Source organism: Theropithecus gelada, chromosome 17 (assembly GCF_003255815.1).
Source record: "Theropithecus gelada isolate Dixy chromosome 17, Tgel_1.0, whole genome shotgun sequence".
Classification (NCBI taxonomy): domain Eukaryota; kingdom Metazoa; phylum Chordata; class Mammalia; order Primates; family Cercopithecidae; genus Theropithecus; species Theropithecus gelada.
This window is the reverse complement of record NC_037685.1, coordinates 82,680,020-82,703,827: the sequence shown is the minus strand read 5'-3', so window position 1 is coordinate 82,703,827 and position 23,808 is coordinate 82,680,020. Positions and strand designations below refer to the sequence as shown.

Genomic DNA, 23,808 nt, shown 5'->3' with positions numbered 1-23,808 from the left:
CTGACATATCCATGCAAAGGTATGTTATGTAGTCATTAAAAGGAATAGGGTGGAGTTATATATAACAAAATCATCTCCAAGACCTCTTGCAAGTCCTACAACTCAATAGCAAAACAAACAAACAGCGACGTAACTTATAACCCGATTTGAAAATGGTGTAAGGACTTGAATAGACATTTCTCCAAAGAAGATATACAAATGGTCAACACAAGCTGACCACGGTGGCTCATGCCTGTAATCCCAGAACTTTGGGAGGCCAAAGCAGGCAGGTCACTTGAGGTCAGGAGTTCAAGACCACCCTGGCCAACGTGGTGAAACACCGTCTCTCCTAAAAATATAAAAATTAGCTGGGCATGGTGGCATGCACCTCTAGTCCCACCTACTTGGGAGGCTGAGGCAGGAGAATCGCTTGAACCTGGGAGGCGGAGGTTGCAGTGAGCCAAAATTGCGCCACTGTACTCCAGCCTGGGTGACAGAGCGCATTGGCACTCTTTTTCTCAAGAAAAAAAAAAAATGGCCAATATATATATGAAAAAATACTTTTGGGCCGGGCGCGGTGGCTCAAGCCTGTAATCCCAGCACTTTGGGAGGCCGAGATGGGCGGATCACGAGGTCAGGAGATCGAGACCATCCTGGCGAACACAGTGAAACCCCGTCTCTACTAAGAAATACAAAAAAAAATAGCCGGGCGAGATGGCGGGCGCCTGTAGTCCCAGCTACTCGGGAGGCTGAGGCCGGAGAATGGCATGAACCCGGGAGGCGGAGCTTGCAGTGAGCTGAGATCCGGCCACTGCACTCCAGCCTGGGCTACAGAGCGAGACTCCGTCTCAAAAAAAAAAAAAAAAAAAAAAAAAAAGAAAAAATACTTTTAATGTCAGTAGTCATCAGGGACATGCAAATCAAAACCAGAGTGAAATATCACCTTACACCTCTCAGGATGGCTATTGTTAAAAAAACAAAAGACAAAAAATGTTTGTTAGGTTGTGGAGAAGTTGGAACCCTTGCACACCATTTGTGGGAATGCAAAATGGTGGAGCCACTGTGGAAAACAGTATGGAGGTTCCTCAAAAAAAATTCAAAATAGAGCTACCGTCTGACCCAGCAATTGCCCTTCTGGGTACTAATCCAAGGGAATTGAAATCAGGATCCTGAAGAGCCATTAGCACTGCCACATTCATTGCAGCATTATTCACAATAGCCAAGATGTGGAAACAGCTTAAATGTCCATCGACAGATGAATGGACAAAGAAAATGTGGTCCATACATACACACATTGGAATATCATTCAGCCTTAAAAGAAAAGAAATCCTGCAATGACATGGATGAACCTGGAGGACCTAACCTAAGTTCAATAAACCAGGCACAGAAAGACAGAGACTGTACAATTTCACTTATGTGAGGTATCCATAGTACTCACAATTCATAGAACCAAAGGGTGGAATGGTGGTTGCCAGGGACTGGGGAAAGGAGAAGTGTGGAGTTACTATCAAAGGGTACAAAGTTTCAGTTAGGCAAGGTGAATAAACTCTAGAGGTGCCCTGTACAGCATTGTACCTAGTCGGCGTGCTGGAAAATTTGTTAGGAGGCTAGATCTCATATTAAGTATTCTTATCACAATAAAATAAATAGGTAAAAATTGTTTTTACCACCAAAAACTGAAATACATATTGTTAAGTGCGAAAGATGGATGTAGAACAATGCATAGTCTGATCCTATTTGTGTGGAATATATATATATATATATATATATATATATATATATATATATATATATCTTAAAATATATATAGTATATATAGTATATGCTTAAAATATTTCTGGATGATTCACAAAAAACTGTGAACAATGGTTTATTTTTGAGGAGTGGGACTGGTATTTTCCGTTTTATATCATTTCAAGTATTTGCTTTTAAAAAATCATGTACTTTTTAAAAATTAAAAGTGCTAGTTTATATCTTTTTAAAAAGGGTTTATTTATTTATTTATTTTGCTTTCTAATTTAGAACATTTTTCTGCACATTGTGGACTTGTCTGATCCCAAGAAAATCTGGAAATTTGTTGAAAATTTCAAGCAGGAACATAAACTCCATGTTCTAGTGAGCTTTGTAAACATAAGTGGAGAATAAAGTCATGTTGGCCATTGTTTCCGTCTGTGGATGTGGACGGATATGTATGTTTGCGTGTCTTTATGGAATAATCTTAGTAAGACTCTTTTATGCTTGGGCCTGTTCATGGAATCAACTTTACTCATTGGATTTAAGAGGAGACCCGTGTGGTTAGATTAGTGGGGAAAGGTAGGGGCCATCCACTGGGTAGGTATTGTGGGAGGATAGACATGTTCCATGTTTTATAAAATGATGATTTGTATATAAATATTTCTCAGTTCTGTAGATTTGGGGATTGGTGTATTGAAATTAGAAGCTCTTTTCATCCAAAAGAATACCTCCTACAGACAAGCAAATCTTTTAGTAACATAATTAGCACAAAACTCCACAGAGAGCCTGGGTGGACTCAGATAGAAAGAGTCCCAGTATGCTCTTCCCAGATATTCCACTTTGAGCTAAGTTGCTTTTCTATCCAAAGACTTTCTGATGTGCTCTAAAATGTTGTTCCAGAGTCTGGAATTGTGCTATCCAGTATGGCTGTGAAGCATTTGAAATGTAGCTAGTCCAAACTGAGATGTGCTGTAAGTGTATAAATTAGCAGGTTTCAAAGCCTTAAAAAAAAATTATGTATGCCATCTCATTAATATTCTATATTGATTGCATGTTAAAATGATGCTACTTTGGATACATTTGGTTTAAAATCTTATTAAATTAATTTTACCAGTTTCTTGTTACCTTTTCAATGTGGCTACTAGAAATCTTAAGATTAGATATTTCTGTTGGACGGTTCTGAACTAGATGAATTTCCAGAGCACTCTCTCATGAATTAGGTTGCCTGGCCCAGCTGTCTCGCTTGGCGATCTTTGCACAGTTCTGTGGCTGAGTCCTCTGCACAAGTGGTATTTTCCTGCAAGGGCTTTGGAGTGCAGAATCAGTTGAGCAAATTGTTAGTGTCACTTGAAAGTTGAGAAGGAGCTAGGGCTGGGGTAGTGGAGGTGTGGGGATGGAAGTAGGTCTTTTGGCCCTGTTTTTCTTTATTTTGAAATGGGAACTATAATTTTTAGATCAATAATGCAGGTTGCATGGTCAATAAAAGAGAACTCACAGAAGATGGACTTGAAAAAAACTTGCTATCAATACTCTGGGTAAGTACAAGAAGTTTTCTTATTTGGTTTTAGCAAAATAAACATAGAATGTACCATAAAAGGATAAAAAAAAATTGACCAACTTTTTGGGTTTTTGGTCCTGGGCTGATGACATTTGCTTTAAGTTTATCCTGAATTGTACTTATTTTTCTTCATAAAACACTTTCTGTTTTCATGTTTCTTATAATAGGTTTTGGTGCCAGAAATACTTAGTATTGAAGTGTTTTTTTCCTAGGAAGCTCTAGGCTCTTTATAGACATTATTTTGAAGAGGAGAGCAAGTTCACCTTAAGTGTTGAGTGCAAATCTAAAAACTGCAGCCAAGGGAACTTCCAGCTAGGGCTGAGGAAGGTGCAACCAATGGGCAAGAAGATGGACCGAGAAGGGCATTGGCTAGAGCACAGGATACCTGGACTCTGGCTGCTGCTCTGTAATAGCAGAGTGAAGTCATTTTATATCAGGCCAGTGGCTCTCAAAGTGGGGTTCCCAGACCAGCAGCCTCAGCATCACCTGGGAACTTGATAGACATGCACATTCTTAGATTTCTCACCCAGATCTACAGAATCTGAAACTCTGGAATGAGGCCAAGAGTGAAATCCATTTTGACACGCCTTCTGGATGATTCTGGTGCACACTAGAGATTGACAACTAATGTACCATGCTTTTAGTCTCCTTGGAGTTTCTCCTTCTCGAGCCAAGGGACCTTTCAATTTTGAGATGCAATGAATCTAACACCCTTCCCTGGACCTATCCTACTTCCTTGTAGTGAGGGGGATGTTTTAATTAAGTATTGTTCTAGGTCACAAGATGGATGGCAGGGTTTGGGTGGTTGTTGGAGTCATTGAGTGTGTCCAATATATAGCAACCCTATTCCGAACCAAGAACTGAACAGATTGAGTCAGCCGATGGAATAACAGTTGAAAGCCAACATATCACTATTGTTACTGATAAGGCTGGTCGAAAGGCATGGCTCACTGCAAGAGCCAAATGGGTTTCCTCATCTGGAACCCAAGAATTAGAAGGATTCACCTACCTAGTCACCTGGAACTTCCCTTCTCTTCTTCCCCAGAAAGGGGAGAAAGGGAGGAGCAGAACTGAGCAAGCCCCGCTCATTGTCCCCAAATTTACTAAATTTACTGGTTTTTTTTTTTGAGACAGGATCTTGCTCTGTTGCCCTGGCTAGAGTGCAGTGATGTGATCATGGCTCATTGCAACCTCGAACTCGTGGGCTCAAGCAATCCTCCCAGCTCAGCCTCCCAAGTAGCTAGGACTACAGGCATGTACCACCATGCCTTACTAATTTTTTTTTAATTAAAAATTTTTTGTTGTTGTTAAGGTGGGGGTCTCACTATGTTGTCCAGGCTGGTCTCAAACTCCTGGCCTCTAGTGATCCTCCTGCCTCAGCCTCCCAAATTGTTGGGACTGCAGGTGTGAGTCACTGCACCCAGCCTAAATTTACTGTTGAAACGTGCTCCATCTCCCTGGCAGATGGAAGAAGGTCCAAGAGAGAAAGAACTCACCCTAATTGCACTCTCTTCTCAAGGAAAGAAAGGCTAGGAGTGGTAAGATGCCTTCTCCCCAGTGATGAGGTTGCATTTTTCAAAACAAATACCTGGAAGCTTGTGTGAAATGGCACAGGTTTAGTACAAAATATTTTCATCACTGACTTTGTTCCAAATGTGGTATCCTTGCTGCCATTACCAAAAGTACCAAAATGTGGGGTCATGCTAGAGTTTGGCTCATAACTCAGTGGGACCGCTGAGACTCCCAGAGTGTCACAGCTGGCCCCCGAGTCACTGTTCCGTAGCACTGGTTACGTAATTTGCAGAGTCCAGCACCAAATGGAAGTGCGAGGCTCCACGTTCAAAAATTATTAAGGATTTCAATGCAGCGACCACAGAGCATTAAACCAGGTGCAGGGTCCTTCCAAGTACTGGGTTTTGTGCGACCTCACAGGATGAAGCCAGCTCTTTTGCTCATCCATCCACCCGCCATCTGACAAAATTCTGCTAAGTGCTCACTGTGGCCTGGCCATGAGTGAGAGTTGCATATATATATATATATATATAAAATTTAGTGCTATGATGGAGGTATTCTTGCATCACAGATGAGGAAACTGAGGCTGAGAGAGATTGTTTCACTTGCCTCAGGTCAAGTGGAGGAGCCACAATGTGAACCTCGGTCTGACTTCCTCCACGACCCATGTTCATTACCAGTGCACAGTTCCACCCATGCCGGCATGTCCTCCCTCACCCCATCACTGTGTTATCACAAATAAGTGCTAAGAAGTACTGGGAGGGGGTGACCAGCTATGCCAGGGGAGGCTGGGCTGGGGTTGGGGGCACCTCTCAGAGAAGTCCAAAGGTTTTGGAAGATGAAAAGGAGGGTAATCTGGGGACCTTGGCCTTGCTTGGGAATGTGGACAGGCTTGAGAGACTCTAAAGGGACTATTTGATTATGCAGCTGGTTATGTTGCACCTTTGTAAGGATCCAGCCTGCTTCTAAAGACCTTGCTATCTCTGAATTTTCATTTCCTGTTTGTGTTAGAAGCATCTTATTGATCATTCCAACCTCTCTGAGAAGCGTAATAATTCTCGGGCTTTGATATTTACTCATCCTCTCTCCAGTGAAAGAAATAGTACAATAGATGAAGGGGCTATGCCAGCACAGAGGGGCGGCTCTGTGGGTCTTTGCTTGAGAGAGAAGGAGATACAGAGAGGTTCAAGTGCTGTCATTCCTCAGCAGGAGCAGGCCAGACAAAAAACCTGGACCCCTGTCTGAGTCCTGGGAAATTGCTGGCTGCCTTTCTAATAGGAAACATGTTTTCCTGGCCTGATTATGTAATGTGGGATAGGTTGTTTTCTATTTTCTAAGATTCATATGAGCTGTCAGAAACATTTGCAGTCTCCAGCCAAACACCAGTAGGTTCCTGATACTGTGAGGAGAGCGTAAACCTCCGCATTCGCAGGATTTATCACCGGATCCTAAGGGTTTTGAAACTGGTCGAATAGTTAAATGCAAAATGCCTTCAGCGTCCACGCCTGCACACGGCTTTGTTGAGACATCACAGTGTATGAATTAGATAGTTTGGAAAGAATAATTCTGAACCTTTTGCAGAGGCGGGTGGGGCCTGGAGAGATTTTCATAGTTTATTTTACTGAGGGACAAAGGCGAGCTGCCCTGGGTCGGCTGATGCGCAGTTGAGCCATGGAGGGGAAGACGTCGCAGGAGACAGCTTCTGTTGGGTGGCTGTTCTCACCCCTTTGTTTCGGGTCTCCTCCAGTCACATACGTTTTGCCTGTTAGCATTCAGTGGCATTAAGAGTCCATGAGGAGTGAAGACAGATGGGAGGGGGAGGGCGGGGAGGCCGAGCTAAGTGCCCTGCTGGCAGCCTGCCACAGCCTAGCGTTAGCAGATTAAAACTCTCACCCGCATCTTAGCCTCTCTCACCACAGGACACAAGACGAGGACACTGATTCTGTCTCCACCAGGACAGCTGCGTCACCAGTTAATTGACTGTGATAAACAGGCAGTGGTGCCTTAGCTCTTTGGCAGGAGGCGAGGAAGTTCGCCTGAGGTCACTTTGGAAGGATGTACGTCGGGAGACAGAGAGTGTTTTTGCTTGACATTCTGTTACGTGGCACCCTCCTCAGGCACATCCCAGTACCTAGTGAGAGCTGCTGTTCGACACAGGGACCCCAGGTCCAGAGATGCCTTCATAGCAATAGCACATACTGAGCACAGTCCCCGTGCTGCAGCCTGCACTGAAGGCTTTTCTTGGATTCTCTCATTCAGTCTCGTAACCATGTTACAGATTTTACAAATGAGGAAACTGAGGCTCAGAGGTAGTGTAAAACCAGTCTGTGACTCACTTCCTAAACAAAGGACAACAAAATTATGGTGGGGGCATTTTTTAGCGTAGGGTTGTATGGGCGGCTATTGCTATGAAACAACTCCAAAATCTCAGGGTGTACAATGATAAGCATGCATTTTTGCTGACTTTCTGCAGATCTGTTGGGCGGGCTGATCTCAGCTGGGCTCAGCTGTGTGTCTCCAAGCTGCAGGTTTGGTATGGAGTATGTGCCAAATATCTTGCATCCTCCTTGGACCAAGGCGTCTTCTGGCCAAGGTATATTCTCAGGGCAATGGCAGAGGCCCAGGTGTGCAAGCAATTCCAAGCCTCCGCTTGCATCCAAGCCCCTTTGATTAACTGGATATGATATCCAGTTAACCAATCCAGAAATCAGCAGATAATCCAGTTAATCAAAGCAGATCATTTCACAGAGCTCCAAATCAAGCATCAGAGAAGTATACTTCTCCCACAGAGGTGGCGAGCAGGGAATGAATATTGAACAATAATTTGCCACAGGGTTTTTTTTTTTTTTTTTTAACATTCTAATTCTTTGAAAATGGGTCACCTGAGTTTAATACGATAACTACTTACTAATCAAAATACCTAATGAATAAAGGCACCTTATTTGTTCCATAAACTTTTTTTTTTCTTTGAGATGGAGTCTCGCTCTGTCACCCAGGCTGGAGTGTAGTGGTATGATCTCAGCTCACTGCAACCTCCATCTCTTGGGGTCGAGCAATTCTCCCGCCTCAGCCTCCTGAGTAGCTGGGATTACAGGTGCATGCCACCACGCCCATCTAATTTTTTTATTTTTAGTAGAGATGGGGTTTCACTATTTTGGTCAGGCTGGTCGTCGAACTCCTGACTTCAGGTGATCCACCTGCCTCCCAAATTGCTGGGATTACAGGCATGAGCCACCGCGCCTGGCTTGTTACGTAAACATTTATAAAGGGCCCATTTTATGCCAGATGCTGTGGCCAGTTATGGGGATTGAGAAATGGAAGGGACTGCTGGCCTAGTGGGGGAATTAGACACATACACAATTTCAGTAATCATGTGGTAAAGCTCTCTTTTCATCCATGAAGGGAGATTGGTACGGAGACTCGGAGGAAAACAGAGAACAGTGCTTCCAAGGCAGAATGCTTCCTTAGACAGGACATGCGTTTGGTGCCAGGCATTCTTACTTGTCAATAACCTTTACCTGAGCTATCCTCATGCACCGTTTTGTTCCTAAGACCTCATTCCAGCTCACAAACCTTCAAGGCTCCCAGAGAGGCACCGAGCCTGGGAAATAGCACTGTAGAAACAGCAGCTAATGTTGTTTTAACATGCAGATTCCTTAACCTGGAATTAAAGTCCTTTGTTAGCAGACCCTACCTCCTGTCCAAATGTATTTCCCATTATTTTCCTACATGGACTCTGTAGGAGTCAGCCTCTTGTTTTGGAACTTGTCACTGGCAGTGCTACCTCCATGCTTTTGTCCTGCTGCTCCCCTGCCTGGAGTGTCCCCTACCTGGCTAACTTGTACTGCTCCTCTGTGACTCTGCTGGACACATTCCTCCCCCTGAGCCTGGTCAGATGCTCCCCTCTGGGCCACCACGGCCCCCTCTGTGTGCCTGTCATGGCTCAGTGAAGCCACCTGCTCATGGGTGGGTTTCTTGCACAGAGATGGATCCCTGAGGGCGGAATCCACCTGGCTCTCAGGAGGCGCTCAGTCACACTGGCTATACTGAGCAGGGTAGTAGTCCAGCTCCTCCAGTGACCTGACTCTGTATGAACGTCCTCAACCTCCCCACGCCTTCCTTTCCCGTTCTGTAAAATGGGGATGGTGCTGCTTTTATAGGTTTATAAGATTTATAAAAAGACTTGTAATTATTTAACCAAAGAGAAATAACCTGTGTGCACACAAAAATATGCACACGAATGTTTATAGCAGCTTATTCCTAATTGCCCCAAACAGGAGTCAGCCCAGTTATATGGTGAATAGAAAAACTGGCACTCCCATTCAACGGCATGTGATTCAGCAATAAAAAGGCACAAAATGGGCCGGGTGCGGTAGCTCACACCCGCAATCCCAGCACTTTGGGAGGCTGAGGTGGGCAGATCGTGAGGTCAGGAGATTGAGACCATCCTGGCTAACACGGTGAAACCCCATCTTTACTAAAAATACAAAAAATTAGCCCGGCGTGGTGGTGGGCGCCTGTAGTCCCAGCTACTCTGGAGGCTGAGGCAGGAGAATGGTGTGAACCCGGGAGGCGGAGCTTGCAGTGAGTCAAGATCGCGCCACTGCACTCCAGCCTGGGCGACAGAGCGAGACTCCGTCTCAGGAAAAAAAAAAAGGCACAAAATGTCAATGTACAAAACAATGTGAGTGACTCTTAGATGCACCAGCCAAAGTCACACCAGACCCCAAGGGGTGCAGAGTGTATGATTCCATTTACAGGACATTCTGGAAAAGGCAACCTAGGGGGCTAAGAAGAGGTCAGAGGCTGAAGGGGTGGGATTAGGGCGTGATTAGGGGCAGGAGGAGGGTGTGACTACAAAGGGAGTGTGAGTGACTGTGAGGGAACATCTGGGGTGATAGAGTTCTGAATCACACCACAGTCTAATGCATAGTTACACAACTCTGCATCTGTCACAGTTCAGAACTGTGGATACACACACACACACGCACAGACATTTTACTTTATGTTTAAGCAAATTATATATATACGTGAACAAGAAAAAAGAAAGCATTGTAACTTTCAGCTCAACGCCTGGCATGTAGTGAGTCTTCCATCATAAGAAGCATGTTATTCATTATGATTCTTTCTTGGTGCTCGTCCTCAGTACCAAGGGAGCTGCTGTTGGGGAGGCTGTGTCCTCAGCTTGAGGTGGGGGCAGATTTCAGGCCACAGGCGAGGCTGGTGGAGTCTGGAGCTCCTAGAAACCCCCTTTCCCCTGGACCCCTAGAAGGGCCCCAGGTGAGACTCTTGGTTTCAGCTGCACCGGGGAGCCCTCCTAAGGAGAGAGAATGGACACACTCAGAAGTTAGAGATCATTTTCCCATTGATTTTTGGTTTTCTGCCAGCCATGGAAGATGCTTTTGACGGGACACAAAAGCTTCCCAGAGCTGAGCCTCCTGGGCCACGCCATGTACCCCGTTCTGGCAGCTCCATGGCGATGTAGAGCCCTCTCGAGGCTCTGTGGTGTCTGCCCTTCTAGGTCTCCTGGCCTAGGAGTACCGGCTCCAAATCCAAGTCCTCCTGTGGGCCAGGACCGTATCTAATTACCTGGCTGGGATTTGGTGAGTGTTTTAAAGGCATGCTGGTAACAAGCATTCATTTGGGGAGTTTTAGAAACAAAATCCCAAATAAGCACCTTTGTCCTTTTAATGAGCTGAGGCCCAAGTGCCCACACTCGGGTTCTCCCTGCGGTAAAGCAGCTTCTTTCATACATCTCAGTGAAGCACACAGGACCCCCCACACTGTGGCTGTGACAGCAGGGGGTGACATCAGTCACCTGGCTAGGCCCTGGAGAAAAGTCTCCACAGCACTTCCTCCACCAGCCTCTCATGCTTCCCGAGTCCCGGGCATCCTGCAGCTCACTCCAGTCGGCTTATCTCCCTGACCTTTGACCACTCTTGTGCTGAGGTCACCTGTGACCCTGATATTCCTGGTCTGGAGAGCGCACCTCTACGACATCCATCGGCAGCACTGGGCGCAGCTGTCCACGCTCCCGTGGCGCAATGGCTTCTGAGCCGCCTGTGATTCCACCCTCGGAGGTTCGCTCCTTCTCAGCCTCCTTAGCCAGCTGCAGCATGTCAGCGGGGACTTTAAATGTTGGCATCCCTCCTAGACCAATCCTGTGCCCTCCTTTCTCCTCCTCCCACACTCTCTGTTGGGATCTCTTCCTTGCCCCAATGCCATCATGTGCCTGGCTCCCAAGGGCCCCCTTCCAGCCCAGATCTCTGTTCTGAATTCCAGGTCCAGATCTCAAACACCTCAGACCCAGCGTGTCCAAAACTGAACCCTTAGTCCCTCACTGGTCTGCTCCTGTAATGGGCCCCACCCCAGTGGCCAGCATCGTGTCCATCACCGCTCGTCCTTGACACCCCCTCACTTCTCATATCCAAGCAGTGATCATGCCTTTGGACTCCCTGCACAACTTGTCCCCAGTCTGTCTCCTGCTCTTCAGCTCCACTGCGACCACTCTGCCCAAGCCACTGAGGTCACTGTGATGCAGTGGAGTAATATGGGGCCCTATGTGCCCTCCTATACCTACCTCCCCAACAGGCTGACATAAGGCTCCTCCATAAGGCTGACAGAGTGGTCCTTATGCATGCAAATCTGTTTCCTTCTGCTTAAAGTCACCCCTTGGTTTCGTATGAGGTGAGTGTCTCTGGCATTTCCCTTGGAGGCTGCAGCCTCACATTGCCCTACCCTCTACTGTGCTCAGTCGGCTGCAGCTGCCCTGGTTGCACTCTCCAGCCTCAGGGCCTCTTTGCACAGGCTGTGCTCCATACCTGCAGCCCTCCTTCCCATCCCCAGCCCCCTACCTGCCTGTTCCCTCCTCTTCTCCAGGTCTTAGCTGAAATGTCCCTTCATAGTTCATGCAGAACCTGACACCTCCCCCGCCCCACCCCCATGTACCCACAGCAGTCTAGCACTTGACCATGAGTTAGGTTTGTCACATAGTATAATGCCTGGGAATGCCTGGTGGGCACTGAGAGGGCAGGGCGCCCTCAGTCTGTATCCTGAGTACTTAGCGCTGGGTCTGGCACTCAGCAGGCCCTTGATAAATACTTGTTCAGTGCATGGAACTGGATAAGGTGGCGGGGATGAGTTGAGGTAGGGGGCAAAGGGGAAGGCCTGACTCATGCTAACGACTCTCTGAGCCCAAACTGAGAATACCCCATAAGAAGCCAGTGCCTTGAATGTCTTCTAATAGCTCATTTCCTCTGGGACTCTGTTCTGCAGTCTTCTGCAGGTAATGTGATCTTTGAAATCATCTTTATATAATGTGTGAAATTAGTGTGTGAGCCCTCCAGGCTCACTATGGGGTGTTTTTGTTACCGTACAAAAGAAGTACCAAATGGTGTTCACCAGTGCAGCTGTCTGCTCCTTTAAAATTAACACCAGAAACTTCCCAGGGACAGCAGGACAATGATTTTCTCTGGCAAATAGTAGCATGGATGGAAGCACATAACCCATTGGCTAGTAACCAAAGTAGCTTTAATTCAAGGTGGCTTTGAAGGTTTCTTAATAGAAATGCCAATCAGTTTTCCTCTGCTAAATTTACAAATTGAGATATATTTTTCTCATTAAAAATGATTACCTTTAATGCTATTAAAATGTCATACTCAAGATATCATAATTTCAGAAACACTGTGAATTTAGTATTTGGAGGATGCAGACGTGAGTTTCACAGTGCTCTGAGAACACACGGCATCTCCTTCAGCATCACCTGAGCTCGACACAGTTTTACCTCCCTTCTTAATTAGTTGATAGATTTGCTTCGAGTCATGTACCCATGTCATAAAAGTTCTTGTTGCCATATTTAGAAGACTATGTCCAACATGAATTCCACTCCCAGATCTCTTTCCCGTAATGAATCTCCACCGACATAATGAGTTCCTTGGAAGAAAGGCATTGTGTAAATTAAAAATACTAATGAGTCATAATGATAATGAATTAGTTTCCTTATTACTGGGAGCAGGACTAACCTTGGGCAACTTTTGCAGTAGCTGAAGGTGCCTTCCCTCCTCCCAGGCCTGCCCTCCCATGGGATTCTGTACTTTAAAATATCTCTTTTTCTCTCATCAAAACCTTAAATCACCCAAATGTCCCTGATATTAATAGGAAGTCTTAGAGGAAAGGAAGTTGTTGACCTGGTTCACAAGAAGATATGAATGACTAAAAGCACCCATTAACCATTTATAACAATGCCCTACCTGTGTCTATCCAGAGACATTCTTATTTATTTATTTTTGAGACGGAGTCTCACTCTGTTGCCCAGGCTGGAGTACAGTGGCACAATCTCAGCTCACGGCAACCTCTGCCTCCCGGGTTCAAGCGATTCTCCTGCCTCAGCCTCCCGAGTAGCTGGGACTACAGTTGTGGGCCACCATGCCTGGCTAATTTTTGTATTTTTAGTAGAGATGGGGTCTCACCATGTTGGCCAGGCTGGTCTCAAACTTCTGACCTCAAGTGATCTGCCCGCCTCACCCTCCCAAAGTGCTGGGATTACAGGCGTGAGCCACCGCGCCCAGGAAACATTCTTATTTTAAAGGGTAGCTGGTTATCCTGGGAGAACTGGTGGACTTCCTAACTGAGGTAAGCCAAGTGTCTTAGGGTTTGTGTGGTCACAAGTAACAGGAACCCACATAGGAAGACTAAACAAAAAAATAATTTATCAATAGGCTACAAGGGCAGCCCTCACAGAACTTAATGGCAGAGGCACAGCTGGGCTTTGGGAGGGCCAGAGACAGGACAGGAGAACCTGTCAGCCGCTGAGGTGACCTTCTGCTTCCCGGGGACTGTTGTCCATGGACTCTTATCACAAGTGCTTCGTTCACTGTCCGTCTCTGCTTTTCCTTGCATCTGGGTCACATACGGCTGCCACTGAGTCACCTGTCCTCCGGTCAGCATCCCATTTTTACACTCTTGTAGGGAGAGTTTGGCTGGGACAGCTTGGACCAGGTGTCACCCCCCTGGCCCAGTCCATCTGCCCATGGGGTCAAGGCCACATGGGACAAACACAGCGCCTGGCCCAGGGCGAAGACTCAGTTCTGTGTGTGTTGTTGTTATGAACAGGATGTGTTTGGGGCCTACCCCTAAAAAGACGGAATGGGGCATGTTTCCCAAAGAAGTCCACTGCACCAGGCTGAGGAGTTGTTTGCTTAATTCAGTGGGGACCAGAGTGTTGAAGGACTTTGCGGGCAGGAAACTGACATTGGCTCACGTGTTAATGACAGGCCCGTTTGGATCTGTGTGAGCTGGGCAAGGAGCAACTGGTGCCATGTTCACTGAGGAAAGAATGACTTGCAGAATGGGTACCTTCCTTCTCCCTGGCATTGGTTGGCATGCAGCATGGCTGCGTGACTCAAGAAAAGGGAGATGCGCCATCTGTTGTCCACATTGTATGAACTTGCTGGGACTTTGGATAAGTCACTGAACCTCACTGGGATTCTATAACTAATTCTTTCAATAAGAGGTTATCTATATGCACACATACCCCCACGTATATGTGTTTACACATATGTGTATGCACATACATACTTACATATTGTGTATTATTTTAGCAGATTATTATTGTGTTTCTCTGGGAGTTTTTTAAAAAGCACCTGCTACTCGGTGGTCCCCTAGATGAGACAGTACTTGGCAGGGACAAGGGACCCAGCCAGCCCTCCCGCAGGTGACTGGGAATGAGAGCTGAGCACCTCCCAGGCAGGGAGGACAGGTGCCAAGGGGCTCACCCAAGCTCTCACCGTCCTGAGAGGAGAGAGGAGGTGCCCTCGGCAGGCAGCAGAGCCAGCCCGGCTGCCAGCTTTCATTTCCCTTCCTCACAAGAGCCATTGATGACAATCCGTCAGGGCAGGCCGATGCAGCAGATCGCTTCTGGCAGAAGTCCTTTCTACTTGTCATAAATTAAATCACAGAGAAAGCCACCGGCGGCGAATACAAAGGAAGTCCAAGACCACTGGCTGGAGGTTAACAGCTGTTAGTGACCCAGGGTTCAGGAGACTTCACAAATCCACAAATACGAACAAGGCAGGCTCCTCCAAATAAATTGGGCTGTGAACAACTAAGAATGCTGTCTGGGATGAATGTCACAACTCAGAATCACAAATGATAATACAGCAAGAGCAGGACAAAGGAGGCCTGCCCAGAGAACTTTCCAGTCCTCACAGGACATGCATACATTTTTATTTCACCACAAGCCCCTCTGATGCTGTGGGGTGGGCTGGTCAGCTATTATCTCCTGAAAATGCCACCGCACTTGCCTACGGTCACACCGCTGGTAAGTGCCAGAACCAGGGTTCAGAGGGAGGCCCCTGGATCCGCCTCCAGGACCCTTCCCATGATGCCAGGCAGCTTCTGCGAGCTGGATGCAGGCCACGTCGCAGGTGGTGCAGGAAGTTGTGGTGAGAGCTGGTCACACAGACACTCCGTGGCATAGCCCAGAAAAGAGCCCAGGGCTCGTCACTTGAAGCCCCTAACTTGATTCCTGCCTCACTTTGGGGTGAGGGGCTTTAAACTCTCCCTTTTTTGCAAACACAGAGTAATAAACATTCATTGTTTAAAAAAATACAGGCATGTATAAGAAGAATATAGAAACGATAATCTCACCATTCAGAGATGAGCATTTTTAACCTTTCAGGGCATCACTCATCCTTGCAGACATTTTCTCTTCATCTTGACACATCTTTCCTCACCAAAATGGAATGGTATTGTTCCCACTGTTTTGTAACTTCTCATTCCATATATATTAGGAATGTCTTTCCATGTCAAATACACTTCAATGTTTTTCTCATTCCATTAGAAATGTTATATGTATATTTCTTGAAGAAATAACCATAAAGTTATATGCTCACTGTAAAAATACTCAAATCCAAACAGTGCAGAAATGTATAGCAAAGGAAGGAAAAGTTTCACTGAATTCCACCCTTGAGACCTAATTTAGCGGTATTGCTGAATTTCATCTTCACGTTTTTCTATGCACAGACTGGACATATAGATGCATTTTTCCTTCTGCAAAGTGGACCCACCTACTGTTTGGCAGTGTTCTTTTTCCCTTCCTGTATTCCTGTAGCGTGGCCATCTTTTCCTGTCGGTACATGAGGCTCTAAGTCATCTTTCTTCCAGTCCTGGGAAAAGGAACATTTGGCTTGGAGGATCCTTGGAAGGAGGGACTGCCCCTCAGGTGGCCACTTGCCCTTTTGTAGGGCGCAGGTGCGGGCCAATGGGCCCCGCATCAGTCCTGCAGGACCCCCTGAGTGGGGCTTCCTGCTGCCCCCTCACGGGATGCTGTGTGTTGCCTCAGGTGTGTACATTCTCACGACCGGCCTGATCTCTGAGCTGGAGAAAGAACACGACCCCCGAGTGGTGAGGTGACCTTGTGGGATGTTTTGATAGTAATGGACTTTGCTCCGGATAGGAAGTCAGTGGGCCTAGGTTTGCTGCCAGGCTGCCCTACGGGGGCCATTCTGTCCACATCCACGGCAAAACCCCAGTTCTGTCAGGGGGCCGAGAGGGAGGCAGAGGCATGCCAAGAGCACATTCAGACCCCAGCCCTCTCTGAACTCCCCCAACCCATGACCCCCACTCTGGCTGTCACATGGGCGTCGGCAAAGCACTGGGGAGGGAGGCCTCCGAACGGCCGGGGCGGCTTGTGGGGCGCTCAGGTCAGGGTGGTGCTGCTATTTCTGAGGACTGTCCTGCTCAGAGGGGAGGGGACTGGCTACTGGAGCCTGTTCTCCCCCAGCGGGTTGAAATATCATAAACTGGGAGAAAGCAAGAAGAAGACAGTTAATGTAGGCTGCCTTCTCTCTGCTGTGGTGGGCAGAATAATGATCCCTGCCACCCCCCACCCCAAAGTTCATATTCTAATCCTAGAACCTGTGACTGTGTCACCTTTATATAGCAGAAGGGACTTGGCAGCTGCAGTTCAGTTCAGGGTCTTGGGATGAGGAGCATGTCCTGGAGTATCCAGGTGGGCTCGATGGAGTTCCAAGGGTCCTTATGGGGAAAAGGAGGAGGGCGGGACTCAGAGGAAAACTGACTGTGGAAGCAGAGGGTGGAGGACGTGGCTGTGAGCCGAGGAGTGCTGGCGCAGCCTCTAGAAATTGAAGGCAAGGAATGGAGTCTCCTCTGAAACCGGCAGAGGGGACGCGGCTCTGCTGACACTTGGATTTTAGCCCATGAGCCCCACCTCAGACTTCTGGGCTCCAGAACTATACGAGAATACATGTAGGAGAATACTGTAGGAGAATACATGTGTTTCTTCAGGCCACTAATTTTGTGGTCATTGGTCACAACAGCAAGAAGCACTGCTCCACAGAGGGTGAAGAGTGGAAGGGGTCACAGGCTTTAGTTTGTAAATCTCTGTTACCTTTATTGCAGATAACCGTCTCCTCAGGAGGAATGTTGGTTCAGAAACTGAACACCAATGATCTTCAGTGCGAAAGAACAGCATTTGATGGAACTACGGTCTATGCACAAAACAAGGTCAGTGAGATGGGTTTCCCGAGACTGCATTTTACCCACGGGCTGCGTGGGCCCTTTCCAAGGGATGCTTGCTCTGGGATGCACATTAATTGGACCGTAGTAGTTCATGCAGCACCTGAAAATGTTCCCTCACCAAGAGGGCTCCCCTTTGGGGAGCACAGCTCTGCTCAGACCCACGTGGGCTTTCAGCAGCATCCTGGGAGGAGCCGCAAAGCTGCGACATCTCCTCTCGGTGTTTCTCAGACCCACACAGAACAGGATCCCAGCAGGGGGATCCATTACCCTGTGCTGCTCAGAGGGAATGAGGGCGGCGAGTGGTCCCTCCTCTCTCCTCTGGGCAGCTCTTGGCTCCCTGGAGGCCCACTGGGAGGGGCTGCACATTGGATTCTGAGGGAGGGAAGGGGCCACAGTCCAGAACCCTTGACTACTCTGAACAGAAAGTAGATTTCTCCAGATGGAGCATCCTTCATCTGAAAATCCCAAACCCAAAACGCTCCAAAATCCAAATCATTTTGAGTGCCGACATGATGTCACGAGTGGAAAATCCCACACCTTTGCTTTCTGATGCTTTTCATGAACACACATTTTGTTTCATGCACATTATTTTAAAAATATTGTATGAAATTCCCTTCAGACTATTTGTGAAGGCATATATGACACATAAATGAATTTTGTGTTTAGACTTGAGTTCTATCCCCAAGATATCTCCTTATGTATATGCAGATATTACAAAATCTGAAAAAATCTGAAACTTGAAACACTTCTGGGCCTCAGCATTTCAGATGAAGGATGCTCAACCTGTACTGCTGTATCTCTGCTTATTACAGCTACGTTTAAAAGCCGGATATATATAACTTCCATATTTACAGTTCTTGCCCTTAAATTCACCCGGTAGGGCGCCCACATTGTCTGTAAGGCTGCCAGCACCCTCCGCCTTCCTTGTCGGTGCTGTGTGCCTTCCGAAGGTGGCCCTGTCTGAGACTCTCTGCACCTCCACTTCTTCCACTTGTATGTCCCGGGTGTGCCCCAGTTTTGCTCCCTGACCCCGGACCAAATCCTGGTGAATGACATCTCACGACTCCAAATCCTGACATTTGAAAGACCGGCACTTCTTTACAGTTTTCCCAGAGGACATGGGAATAAACCATCCACTTGTAAATGAGGCCCAGAGATGGAGTTCTTTGCCAAGCATGATCAAACTACCCTGGGATGGGGCAATAGCGTGACTGCAGCTGGGAAAGGGGAGGATTTAAAGATTTTTATTGTCTATAACTGATGTATTCTCTGTGTCCAGGACATTTGCTACAGTCTGCCTAAGGAAGGAGTTAATTAATATATATATATACACATACACACACACACACACACACACACACATATATAGGCTCACTGCAACCTGTGTCTCTGGGTTTAAGCAATTCTCCTACCTCAGCCTCCCGAGTAGCTGGGATTACAGGTGCCCGCCGCTACACCCAGCTAATTTTTCATTTTTAGTAGAGACTGGGTTTCACCATGTTGGCCAGGCTGGTCTCGAACTCCTGACCTCAGGTGATCCGCCCGCCTCCCAAAGTGCTGGGATTACAGACTTGAGCCACCGCACCGCGCCTTAATTCCCATATTAGCTGAACACACACTCTATGCCAGTCTGTGCTGGGGGCCTGAGGTCCAGCAGTGAACAGAACAGGTACCATCCCTGCCCTCAGTGAGCAGCAAAGAACAGTCACCCAGGCACCTTGTGGACGAGGAACACCTGGGTGCTGAGTGGTGTCATTTCATGGGGGAGGGTCTGCTGTTCCTTCTCTCTCAGCGTTTTGCTGGGTTCGCTCATTGCTTGTTCTCGCCTCCTTTGGAGTGGGCAGGACCTGCTAGGTCCTACTCAGGGATGCTGGGTAAAGACTGATTCTGGAGGAGGGTGACATCAAGCGGCTGTACATGCTGCAGAGTCCAGTGTAAGATAAGCCAGGCTGGGCAGGGCTTTTCTCCTGCCCTTTACCTAATGGCGCCTCCTCTCTCCTGTTCACCCCCTCGCTTCTGTCCAGAGACAGCAAGTGGTTCTGACGGAGCGGTGGGCCCAAGGGCACCCGGCCATCCATTTTTCTTCCATGCATCCTGGCTGGGCCGACACCTCAGGTATGTCATAGCCTTTAATTGCTGAGCCACTTATGTTTCATCTAAAAATACCTGAGCAGCCGCAGGATTGACTCTCCCTAGGAATGACCTAAAACCAGCGTAATGAGGACTGGGGAGTAGCTTCATTTCCATTTAGGCAGGGGCGCGCTGGGACTGCAGCTGGGGGAAGCCTCATGCAGACACAGAGCTTTTGCTTCCAGCTTGCCCTGTGCAAGTCAGGGAAGGGGATGGTGGGAACGGGAGCGGGTGCGGCTGGGGCACCCTCCTAACTACAGTGTATCCTGGTGAGAGAGGGAGCTGGTGACCACTGTCATTTCCACATCAGAGAGGAATGAGCAGGGGCTGAGGAAGGGAGTGGGAGAGGCCCAGGGTGCCTCACCACTCCCCAGGTTTTTGGAAATAATGATGCATGAAGGTAAATGACAGCCACAAGGACACAGCTCGAATGATCTGGAAGCGTGTTGGAGCAGCAGTGGAGGGTAGCAGAATTCTCTTCCAGATCTGCCTCACCAACTCTGTGACCTCATGCTGCTCACCTGGGCTCTCTGCAGCTCTTTCCTCCTCCACGAACAAGGGAACTGAAAGCAGCAGCAGCCACAGCACACACCCCAGGGTGCACCCGCGGCGCTAAGAGCTGGTCTCAGCGCTGTCTGCGGATTAACTCATTTGTCCTCAAGCCCCTGTGGGGTGGCCACTACTGTCTATTATCACACCCATTTACAGATGAGGGAACTGAGGCCCAGAGAAGCTAAGACCTCCCAGCTGGTCCTGGCCATGGGGTTTTGGGAATCAGGCTCTCACACACCGCTGGCATGGCCTTTCTGAAAACCACTATTTATCAGAAGCCTTGGAATTCATCCTAAGAAATAAAGATAGGGAAAACAAGGTTGCTTATCACAGTGCTGGTGGTAGGAGATGAAGTTAATAAATTATGGAACACCTGTGCAAAATCTGTTCCGGGCTGAAGACTCTGCTGTCAATCATGCCTATGGAAAAACCCTGTGTGCACTATATCATTAAATAAAGATACTGAGTTCCTGAATAGTACATGCCTCGTGATCTTATTTTTGTAACTACCACACCCCTATAGAAAAAGGTGTATGTTGGTGCTTTGTGGCATCTCATGGAGACCAGCTTGGAGATTTGGCAGAAATTAGTCCTCTGCTGTATAGATCTGAGGCTCCTATCTTAAATACAAAAAGGATGGTCTCAGCAAAGTATACCAGGGGAGACTCAGGCTGGGAGTGCTCAGCTCTCGATTCTTCTTACTGCCTAATGGGAGACATACTTGGTTCTGCCTGTCCAGGGTGAATTCTAGGAGGCTGTGGGGGACCCCAGCCTCTTACCCTCCAAGGATACCATTCTGACAATCCCAACATCAGCTCAGATGTTTAAAATCTGCCTGGCAAGCCCACTACTGGGCTCTATCATCTGCGTCAAGGTGCGGTTTACCATGTGTTGTTCAGAGGTCATATATAGAGCAGCTCTCAGGTGCACATGACCTGTCTGTGGCCACAGGGGCCTGAGAGGGCTGAGCATACGGACATTTGTCACCTCTGAGTGACACACCACAAGGTTTTCAAATTTTTTCTTTTTGCCTATCAGTTTATCCTGATTTTTCTACAATAAACAAGTATTGCTTCTGTGAAAAGAAAAAAAGATGTTTATTTTTAATTTAAAAAAGGAGTGCTTTTGCTTAGGTGATCTTTCTAGCTCTACAATTCCAGGATCTCGGCACAGCTCTTAATTGTTGTTTTCTGTGGTTTATTTTCTTTCCTTGGCTTCGAGAGAGAACTATTTTGTTTCCCAATGTGCTCACTGTGGAGACACTGTGTTCCCTGAGGTCTGTGGGAAAATGGGGTGTGGACTGGAGCCAGAGCGTGTGGCTGGGTCCTCGAAGGCGTGGGCAGGTAGAGCGGCCGATGCAGGGCCACCAGCGGCACAGGCCACGGAGGCTACTCCAGGCAAACACCTCCCTGTAGCCCTGGGATGCAGAGGGTGGGACACCTCGAGGGGCTTGGCAGAGGAAGTGAACAATTCTTTCCTCTTATCTACTCCTCCCTAGAAAGGGGAAAATACTAAAACAGTCCAAGGAACCAACAGTCAGGATCCTCGAGCCTAGGATGATTTGAGAGGGCTCCTGAACCCAGGAGGCTGAGTGGTTTGCTCGGCCCAGCCTCACGGTGAGCCTCGCAGCTCATTAGAATCCTCTCAGGATGGAAAGGGGGGCTGTGCGGGCGACTGTGCTCTCGGGGCTGGGCTGGGTGCTGGTGCCCCGGGGACATGGGGACTCAATCAGGCTCCGGTGAGCAGCACTTTCCATCAGATGACACCTTGGGGGCTTTGTAACGAGGTTCTTTGGAATTGGTTCCGAGTGGCTTGGGTGAGTGCTATTGTCAAATATAGCAGTTTATGATTCCATTTCATTTTTACACTTTTTTTTTTTTTTTGTATTAAGGGAAGTCAACCACATTTGCTGGAGAATGTTGTCCTAATCTGCCTGCCCCTTCCTTCTCCCAGGTGTGAGGCACGCGATGCATGCTGGGATTCCACGCCAGGTTCAGGGACCGCCTGCGCTCCGAGGCCCAGGGCGCCGACAGGGTGCTGTGGTTGGCCCTCTCCTCTGCCGCAGCCGCGCAGCCCAGCAGCCGCTTCTTTCAAGGTGACTTCCTCCCTGGCTGTGAAGGCAGCTGACACAGGGCTGGGGGCAGCAGCTGGGCTTTCGAGGTGCACCTTCCCTTCCGTGAAACCTGGGATGGGACTGTCCCCTGGGCGGTGCCTGGGCTTCTTTGGCGAGATGATTGCTTTGCCTGCTGAGGTTAGTTTTGGGAAGTGCTTCACCCTGGGTTGGTAGCTTCTTTGAAGACTTGTGATAACCCTGTCATCAAGGTCCCATGGGAACAGGGGAGAGGCAGTTCCTACCTTGGGAATGGGAGATTTTCTCTGCGGTTTCCTGAGGCCAGGGAGGGGCGCTATTCAAAGCGGCAGTGCAAAGGGAGTAACGGACTCTGCTTCTCTGCACTGCACAGGGAGTGACGGACTTGGTTTTTCTATTTTTGGAAGCAGTGATCTGTTCACGTCTCTTCCCAGTGGGCGCCTAAGGGGGCAGGCGTGTGAGTGGATGCCATCCGAAGACAGCACTTTACCTTGGGTGGAAGCCAGGCTCTTTGCTCTGCTTCTCTTTCCTCTGTTCTTGATGAGAACCACCTTTGCTTGAGGAATTCTGAAGTGCTGGTGACCCCTGGGATATCCAGGAGGATAGCCGTGCCCATTCCCGCTGATCACCCAAATGTGGTCTCCCGTCCAGCCCTGGCTGCAGCCTCCCAGTTACAACTGCACTTTACATATCAATCCATGCTGCCTAATCCGTGGGGGACCTCTGAAGGCAGGGATGGGGTCTAACACCCGTGGGGCGCCGCCACGCCAGCAGGCATCAGTTCAAGGCCTGAGCAGCACAGGGACATGGACCCAGCCATGCTGCGGCAGCTCACACCTCTCTGCTGTTCCCTCTCACTTTTAGATCGGAAGCCAGTTTCCACACACTTGCCTCTCACTAGAACGTCCTCCTCACCGGCCGAAGAGCAGCTGGCTCAGACATTTAAATAGACCAACTGAGGCACAGTGTGGTACCAGAATTGCCTTAGAAAATACCAGGTGTGGTCTAGGGGCCAGTGAACAAGACCTCACTTCAACTTCCCCTCGAAGACGTTGTGCCTTACAGTGAGGGGCCTACAAGGGCTGGGAACTTTTATTTCAAAGTAAATACTACCGGGGCTGTGATCAGGCTGGCCTTGACTCCTGCAGCAGATTCTTTTCTTAAGTCTCTCATTTATTCCAGAATGTGGTTTTCTAAAGAATTCGAAGTTCGAGATGAACCACCATTGCCAGTCTGAGGGGACTCAGGGTTGGAGGCAGCAGGAATGCCCCGCTGTGGACTCCACTTCCCCTCCCTTTCTCAGCTCCTCCAGTGTCAGAGGCTGAGGCTGGTGCTGGGCCCCCCCACCCCCCACCCCCCACCCCCCACCCCAGGAGAGGGCTGGACACGGCCTTTGCTGTGCATGGTCCCAGGAGCACAAGTGTAACCAACGGATGCTGCATATTTACATACACAATTGAATGAGGCCTAGTTTGCATTTGCTTAAGATTAGGAGTGGCTTCAGTAATGCATGTGGCATTCTGGTACTACACTTTGATGAAACCTCTAATTTACACCATTTTACCTCTTAGTGACTCCAGGAAAAGTTGCAATAAAACCAATGAGCAGATTTAGAATACATCTACGTACATTCTTCGTGTCCATGGTGGAATCAGCATTAACTCAGGCCCCACAGCAGAGGAGAACCCAGACGGCTGCAGCTTCTCAGTGGTCC

At 48.1% G+C, this 23,808-nt stretch overlaps 1 protein-coding gene across 1 annotated transcript in view; it reads left to right on the top strand.

Annotated features, from left to right (window-relative positions):
* The window catches only part of DHRS12 (dehydrogenase/reductase 12), a 36,040-nt gene extending 12,796 nt beyond the window's left edge, over positions 1 to 23,244 (top strand). The window contains 8 exon segments of the mRNA XM_025364361.1: positions 2,002 to 2,094; positions 3,168 to 3,228; positions 3,231 to 3,248; positions 16,125 to 16,186; positions 17,204 to 17,308; positions 19,348 to 19,438; positions 21,966 to 22,100; positions 22,959 to 23,244. Of these exon segments, the coding sequence (XP_025220146.1) occupies positions 2,002 to 2,094; positions 3,168 to 3,228; positions 3,231 to 3,248; positions 16,125 to 16,186; positions 17,204 to 17,308; positions 19,348 to 19,438; positions 21,966 to 22,100; positions 22,959 to 23,044 (651 nt within the window). The 3' untranslated portion in view covers positions 23,045 to 23,244.
* Positions 23,245 to 23,808: the final 564 nt, after the last annotated feature.